The sequence below is a fragment of the Hippocampus guttulatus genome, chromosome 1 (genome assembly GCF_054856545.1).
Source record: "Hippocampus guttulatus isolate MCC_2025c chromosome 1, RoL_Hgut_1.0, whole genome shotgun sequence".
Taxonomy (NCBI): Eukaryota; Metazoa; Chordata; class Actinopteri; order Syngnathiformes; family Syngnathidae; genus Hippocampus; species Hippocampus guttulatus.
In genome coordinates, this window is record NC_141261.1 from 14,421,464 (window position 1) to 14,430,000 (window position 8,537).

General features: G+C 46.0%; 1 protein-coding gene across 1 annotated transcript in view; it reads right to left on the reverse strand.

Annotated features, from left to right (window-relative positions):
* Positions 1-4,010: 4,010 nt before the first annotated feature.
* Positions 4,011-8,537, reverse strand: part of LOC147210530 (uncharacterized) — a 21,445-nt gene continuing 16,918 nt past the window's right edge. Inside the window, exons 10-12 of the mRNA XM_086112155.1 lie at positions 7,244-7,321; positions 5,978-6,140; positions 4,011-5,394 (exon numbers count right to left, since the gene is read on the reverse strand). Coding sequence (XP_085968281.1) covers positions 4,497-5,394; positions 5,978-6,140; positions 7,244-7,321 — 1,139 coding nt within the window. The 3' untranslated portion in view covers positions 4,011-4,496. The remainder of the gene's footprint in view (positions 5,395-5,977; positions 6,141-7,243; positions 7,322-8,537) is intronic.

Here is an 8,537-nt window from a genome sequence, read left to right on the forward strand (position 1 = left end):
CTGCACATTGAATAAATCCAATTTCATACTCTCACCAGTATGAAATTATAGTACCTGTAACGGCCTTTTGTTTTTTTAAATAACATTTTAACATGATTAAATATCAAACAAGTGTAAAATAAAGTGAAATGCCGTTAATAGGCCGCCTTCCGCCCGAATTCAGCATGATGGGTTCGAGTACCGCCCGCGACCGTGTACAGGTAAGCGGTGTTGAAAATGGATGGATGGTGGCCTGAAATACAGGTGACACGATTTAAGGCCGTTTGTTTTCGAGATAGGAGCCGTCATTCAGCTGAATTTTTGCTTTGACTTATTCAGTTAACTTCGCGAAAAGCAGACTTTGTCAGAAAGAATTCATAAAAAAAAGATGTCTCCCGTCATCATGTTTGTCTGTGAATGGTCGTTGGTCTGCAGCAGGGGTGTCAAACTCATTTTTGTCACGAGCCACATGGTATGACAGTATATGTCTATAGGTGCCCTGCAATAGGCTGGCAACCAACCTAATACCTGAAGACAAGCTGGGATTGGCCACAGCACGCCCGCGACCCCCGTGACGGCAAAGCGGTTCATATGATGGATGGATAGATATTGTAACGGGTGAGGGAAGCCGACCCCAATTTTTCATGAAAAATACTGAGGTTTTCTCTTTCACAATGTTTTTGTCACATGATCCCACTATCTCAATGTGGAATTAGAAATGAAAAGTCACTCAATGGTTTTCAACAGAAGACAAAAGTGTGATTGGTCACGTTGTGACCATACGTTAGGCTTGAAATGTTTCCCGAGAGGCATTTGACCTCTCTCCTTGTTGGACAAAAAGCTTATGTGTTGATGTTTCTTCTGCCCATCGCAGCATTTTTTGTCGACATCTATTAATGCACATGGCTGGAAATAGTTTAGCGTGTCAACGGCTCAATGTGACAGCCCCTGGCAACGGGATGAAGAACGAGGCAGCGACAGGGACGTAATTGGACGACGCGAGGAAGGGGCGGACGGGAGGGGGCGGGGGGGACGGACGAGAGGATGGCGGACAAAGGCGGCGAGCGACAGAGCGAGTAGACAGCTGGGGGAGGTGGGACAGACCGAGGGAGATTTCTGTCTGTCTCGTTTCTCCTCCAGCCAATTTAAATAATGCGCTACACACACACACACACACACACACAGGCAATTAGATTGTGTGTGGGTGTGAGTGTGTGTGTGTGCACGCGTGCACATGTGAGATTTTTCCACCAAGTTGAAAATTGATAAAACTGCTTGTGGAAATGAGACCCACCACATCACGTGTCCCCAAAGAAATTCTACAGAGGTCTATTAAGGCCACACTGAGAAGGACACAAATGTAGAATGACAAGTAAAAATCATAAAGTTACATAATATTCAAGCCAAAATGTTCTTAGAACGAGTAGCAAGTACTGTATCCCCCCCCCCCCAAAAAAAGGGGGGGGCGTTATGACTGGAACCATATATGGAAGAATAACTGTTGATTCAACTCTTGTTGAAGTAACTATCATGAGGGTTTGGTCACAAGAAAATGTTTTGAATATCTCTATTTATTACATATGAGAATTTAAAATTTGGTTGACATTTTAGAAAGCATCATGGAAGTTGACATGCTTGAGCTGCTGTCGTGGGCCCACAAAAACGATGTGGTGGGCCAGATCTGGCCCCCGGGCCTTGAGTTTGACACCTGTGGCCGCCAGAGGAAAAATGTTTCAACAAAGCCCCAACACTTCTGCCATTTGTTATCCATGTCAGTCGAAGAGGACACAAAATATATCAATGTTGTTTCTTATCATTTCAAACATCCATCCATCTATCCATCCATTTTCCGATCCGCTTTATCCTTACAAGGGTCGCAGAGGGTGCTGGAGCCTATCCCAGCCGTCTTCGGGCAGTAGGCAGGCGACAACCTGAACTGGTTGCCAGCCAATCGCAGGGCACGCAGAGACGAACAACCATCCGCGCTCACACTGACCCCCCTGAACAATTTTGAGTGTTCAATCAGAGCCTGCCATGCATATTTTTAGAACGTGTCCACCGGGCCGCCATCGTTTCAAACAAAACTATTAAAATGATTCACTCGATCATGATCCTCCATCAGGATCTTAAGAACTTGAGGTCGTTTGCCATTGCAGCAGATGAAGAAAACGCCACTGTGATGTCACGTCTGTTCCACGCCACGTCCCACCACCATCAGGGCGTGTGACGGAAGAGGAGGAAGTCGGGGGAGGAAATGAGGAAGGGAGGGGGCCTAATTGATTTCCTAATTTTCCTCATGAAAGAGCGAGCAGGTCAGATAAGAGCAGGAGTGAGCGAGAGAGCAAATGTCTGAGAGGAAGAGAGAAAGTTATGTTAAAAGCTTTGCAAGTGAAGCATGAAGGAGTGTGTGTGTGTGTGTGTGAGAGAGTGACCTTGTCTTGGTGGAACGTGTGCGACAACGCATGTGTGAGAGTGTTTGTGTGTCAGTAAAAAAGGGAAGCTTGAAACCGCCTGGCTTTCCTCCTCCACGTTTCTCTCTCTCTCCTTCTCATTTAAACACATCCTCGCTCTCCCTCCCAAAAAAAAAAAATCCACTCATTGCTTGTTTTGCTAGCATCCTGTTGCGCTAACAGCTAAGATGACCTTTAAGAGCCCAAACAAGCGGTCATGCGACCTTGTCGTTAACGCAGAGCTGGTAATGCCATGGTCAACATCAACTTTAAAATTATTTTATGGGTTCAAAAGACATGCTATAAAAGTGACAGGCTAGCCCTGACCTGTACTGAAACAATGACATAAACTTGTCAAATTGAAAGGATGTCGTGAATAGTTGTAGAAGAAGATGAAGCTATAGTTGGACGCTTCAGAAAAGGCAGACTGGGATCCAAATCTCCATCATTGGGTCGTCAAAGACACTTTGATATGGATAGCATTGTGGTCTGCAAAAATTACTCGGACAACTCGTCCAAACATTCCTGCAAGAAAATGTCTTCCACGAACACAAATAAACAAGGTCTTGTTCCATTAAGAAGTTTCTTTAACATCGAAAAACTGCTTCTGTGGTAGTTGTTTCAACACTTTGAGCCACACGTCAAATACCAGGCAACGCACCTACGCGCAGCAAGTCGGCAGGAAAGCGATTCAGCGTTCCTTCTTCCGTAATCAATAAATGATGGCCCCGCTCGCAGTCTTGAAATATTCACACACGCGCGCGCACACATACACGCCGCCAGACAAAAGGAAGGCTTTGGTTAGCCTAGCTTAGAGGGCAAGCCGATACAACTTGCCTAGATGCCAATGCCTACGCTTTTTGTTTGCTTGGGTTAATGCTACCACATTTGTCAACTTGCATTTGTTGTCAAAAATTGGAATGAAAAAAGACAACCTCTGACTTAGGGAAAAATCAGAGGTTGTGAGCCCATAAATGAACGAAATGGACCGAGGTGACCAGCAAGCAACATCGCAGATTCTTCAATCGGCTAACTATTCTGAGCTTATGCTATTTTATTAATTAGCATTTTATGTTCGAGCGTCATATTATTCTGATTGGCTAAAGAAAAGGAAAGCAGGAAGTGTTTTAGATATCGAGAAGAGTGTGTTCTCGATTGTACTTCGGTGCAGACGTGTGGAAATAAAGCTGCGTTCAAACGGAGTCCATCTAACTCTCCTTTTACCCCCTTTGTAAAGTAAAGCTATCCATTCAAAAACAATGAACCCCTCAACTTACACTATGCTCAGCAGATGGCCGATCTATGTATCTATCTGGCTAGCAAGCTAGCTAGCTGGCTGGCTTTTTATCTATCTATTTATCCATGTAAACATGCTAACAGTGCCACAGTTAGCTCCTAAATAAAGGATACCTTATCTTATCTTAATCGACAGGAACATTGTACACTGTCAAACAACATGAAAGATGAACTGGGTTAGGTGGGTAATTTGTAGCGCTGATATGTTAAAGACACAATTTTTGTGTATACAGGTGACAAATGATTGGCAAACAAGCCTGTTTTAGAGAGTCAGATGCAAACGAGTTCATTTTCTGCTCCTTTGTGTTTATTTGATGAGGCATAAAGTTGGGCAGTGGCACAAAAAGTCAACGGGGAGCAGAATACAAAACCACATAAATATAGCAAACGACATTCCCGAATTGGAACAAATTTACCACTGAAATCGCATGAAACTGACAACCAACAGAATATACAGAGCATAACAATTATTTTGTTCACACTCATAAATATTGACTGTGTACATGATGTACAGTATAAGCACCTTGTATGGGTTGGTTGGACGGTCGGTCCGTGATTGGCTGGCGACCAGTCAAATGTGTACCCTGCTTCTCACCCAACGTCAGCTGGGATCAGCTCCAGCTCACTCGTGACCCGAATGAAGACACGACACGATAGAAAATGGATGAATGCATGGCTAGTGGATGTTTTGATGATGGGTGTTTTGTCCAAAAAAAGAATTTTGTCCTCCCCAAAAATGTTTGTCAAAGGTCAGGGGTCATTTGTAACTTCTCATCTCCCCGGCTGATTTTTGAGTTGAGTTGCTTTGCTCTCAGTGACCTTGTCAACAAGCATCCTGGAATCCATTACATTCCTCGGGGTCCGGCCTCCGGCAAATTTCATCCCCAAGTCCCTGATGTGAACTCTGACATTTGCCAAGTGTCTTCGCCACGCGGCGTCCATCTTCACAGTCTGACCGCTGAGGTCACGTAAGCTTCGACACTTCTGATCAAAGGCTTCGCCAACGACTTGGGGAACACCCTCGCTGTCCTCATTCAGAGAATTGCGATTGCTCGTGTGCGCATCGGTGATTTCACCACATTGCGAGTGCTCCTCGGAACCACAGTGTGTACTTACTGTGACTCTATTTTGCAAGTGCTGCACTTCACACGCAACAGAGTCCGTCTTTGAGGAAGGACCGCTATTATTTTTAGCTTCCAACATATTGATGGTCTCTTGGTTGCGTGTGACACAGCTGCTCGCATTTGCCTTCCTTTCCACTGTCGTGACTGGAGCAAAATCCTGGCTTTGGCCTTGCGAAGCTCCGCCTCCGCTCGCATGTGATGGCAGAACTGGGACACACGGCGATGATGATGGTGGTGGTGGGGCCGGCCTTGGTGATATGTTCGAGACAACCGGTGGCTCCCGGTTGTTCACAAATTCGATGGAGGAGCCAAGCAGGGCGGACATTTCCGGCGTAGCCTCCACTAAGTGCAGCCAGTCCTTGGCGCCGGTTCTGAAAGAGGCCCGTTGAGCAGGATGCGCACAAGGCTCCGACAGCGATGTCTGGCGGTAGAAGTCGGCCTCTGGGATGGTGAAAACTTCGAGATGTGGGAAGAGGCGACGGAAGGTGTGAGCTGTCATTTGAAGATGAGCCAAGACGTCGCAGAGGAGGAGCAAGTTCCGAGGACTGGAAAGAGGACACGAAGAAGAGTAGGCAAGCGGAGGAAATGAAATGAACTCAACTCGTGTATTTCTAGAGCACTTGAAAACAACCACCGCTGTCTACAAAGTGCTGCACATGGAGCAACTAATAAGCAATTAAAACAAGCAATTAATAACAAAGACAGTAGAAAGCACGAAAACAGTCAAACTAAAATCAAGTCTGAGTCATGCTGAGTCAAAAGCTCAAGAATACAAATGAGTTTTGAGACGAGTTTTAAAGATGAGCAGCGAGGGGGCTTGCCGAATGTTCAGTGGGAGGTCATTCCAAAGAGAGGGACCGGCAACGGAAAAGGCTCCATCCCCTCTGAATCGCCGCTTGGTTCTTTGTACCTCTAATAACGTCTGGTCCGCAGACCTGAGGCAGCGGGCAGGGGCCAAATAAGAGGATCTTCGAAAGAACTCAAAAATATTTTGGGAGAAGTACCAGTCAAGAGGTGAGCAGCAGCATTCTGGACCAACTGGAGACGCTTCATGGAGGTTTGGAGCAGCAATCCAGCCGGGATGTGACATGCATATATAAAATGTGGTCGTCAGACAGCGACACTTACCCCGTTGCCGGCGAAACCTGCAGGGTGTAGCAGGGAAGCAGCGGTTGCTCAATTTCAAACTCCTGCCTTCCGAGCCGCCGTTCTGTCTCATCCTCCTCATCCTCCTCTTCAGGCCCTGGCGGGTGGGCCAGGATGTTGTAAACTCCACCCTCAGTGGATGGCTCTATCAAATCCACAGGAATCACCAACAAAGAAAAACAATGTTGTCAGGATCTCGACATTTCCTTCTGTCAAGCGCGCCAACGCAAAATGAAGACACTCACAAGGAGCATAGAGGTGACACGAACAGTCAAATGACTGAGTGCAGCCCCTGATGTCACGAGTAAACTACGCCTATTGAAGGCACACAAACACAGAAATTTACTATTGCGTGTGCATATGTATGTGTGTGTGTGTGTGTGAGAAAGAGAGCGAGAGAGACTTTGACCGTAGTTTAATTCAATTTTCTGTCTCCTCACTTTGTCTAGGTTTTAATACGTTTTTACATTGACACTTTTACAACACGGTGCTATTTTTCTTCATTAGAGACTTCACAAAAATGTGTTTTTTTTGAGAGTCTGGAAAAGATTAATAGGCGAGTGGTTTATTGATGGATGAATGAATTATTAAGTAATGGCCTCCCTGTGTGGAGTTTGCATGCTCTCCCTGCGTGGGTTTTTTCCGGGTAATCCGGTTTCCTCCCACATTCCAAAAACATGCATGGCAGGCTGATTGAACACTCCAAATTGTCCCTCGGTGTGAGTGTGAGCGCAGATGGTTGTTGGTCTCTGTGTGCCCTGCGATTGGCTACTGCCCAAAGACCGGCTGGGATAGGCTCCAGTACCCCCGCGACCCTTGTGAGGATAAGCGGATCGCAAAATGGATGGATTGGAAACGGATGGAGTAATGAATTGATTGAACTGTGAATGTCACGTGACCAAACCATTGCAAACGACAAAACCGCGTCGTTTGCAATGCGAGCCCGAAGACACTTTGACGTCGATTTCCGTTGACAGCAGAGGGCGGTAGAGTGTCAAAATAGCCGCACCACTCGATGGATGAAAATATCTGCTTAATTCTTATTCTTCAAAAGCAAAAGTCATAAGAACACCCGGTTTAAACTCGTGAGGACACATATCAGTACCAAGAAAATTTTTGACTTGACTTCCACTTGAAATTTCTCAATGTCACTTGGCCTCACGAGCTCATGCATGCCCGATTCCCTCAAAGCGTTTCGGTTCGTGCAGCAGCCCTTCATGCAATTTTGTGTGATTGTGTGAAACGAACCGCACACGGAACTGCCATAAAAATCCCAGCAGATTCCAGAATCCCCTTCCGGCCTTCCCTGGAGATCAGCCAGATATTCTGCAGAGAGAGCGAGGCAGACGGGGGCCATTAGCGACCCGAGACAACGGCGCCGGAAAGACAACAAAAGGAGCCGCGCTAACGCTGAGAGATGGGCGTGTTCAGACGGGGGCGGCTGATCGCTGAGAGAAGATGGATGCCGGCAGGTGTGTGTGTGTGTGTGTGTGTGTGTGTGTGTGTGTGTGTGTGCGCGCGCGCGGCGGTAAGCTGCTCTGAGATTCAGCAGCCAAGCCTCATTAAAAGCCTCTGGAGGGAGAGAACAAACACAGGCGGTGAATTGTAATCAGGCTAGCGGACGCACGCACGCTGCGGCACTTTTCTCTTGTTCTTTCCTGCACGTCCGACTGTTTGCTTGTGCGGTTTGTTGGTGGTTCAAGTAAGTCATTATCTTGCACGTTGCCATTAGTGCATTTCCTCGAAATGTTTAAAAAAAAAAGTGAATTGGACGCTTTGCAAAGCACTTTGGACAACATAAGGTGTCGATAAAGCGCCATAAAAGTGCAATTCATTTATCATCCCGTTAAAATTGAATGATACATTCTTGGATTGTCTACGATGAGTTTTTCAGCAAAAGTACAATTAGTACTTCAAATGGATTTAGTGGTTACTGGTTAACGAACAGCGATTGCGGATTTGAGGTACGAGTCCAGCCCCCTCAGCACCATATATGTCGATGTACAGTATATAGCAACAACAATGATGATCTGGCGTATCACTCAGTCGCAACCGGTGGGTTCAAGGGAACCTTCATTCACCTTCATTCCTAAAATGGCGTCTTGCAATAAAATCACACAAGGGAAGACAGAAAGAGACAAAAAGATCCCACCTGATACTTAGCGAACTTTACAATGTTTACCAATACATCCAAATGGTTGTTGGCGGTACTCTTGAAACTCATTTCAACATTCAATATATTTATGACCACGTTTTTTTTTTGTGCTCATGAGCTACTTAAAACATGTCCAGTATGCAACTATTCTCTCGGCCTGCCCGAGCTGCTGAAATTTAGATTTTTGGCCTGTTTTACTGCCACTTCACCGCCTTTCTCCCCCGCCTCTCCCACTCAGACAGTTGGCGATGAGGTGAAATTTTTCCTGCAAAGGATTCCGAAGACATTGCTATGGAGGATTCTACATCAAATGACTGGAACAGCTCCTTAGGTGAACTACATCTTGTGTATCGTGGGGCTTCTTGAATACCCACAATAAATGATGGA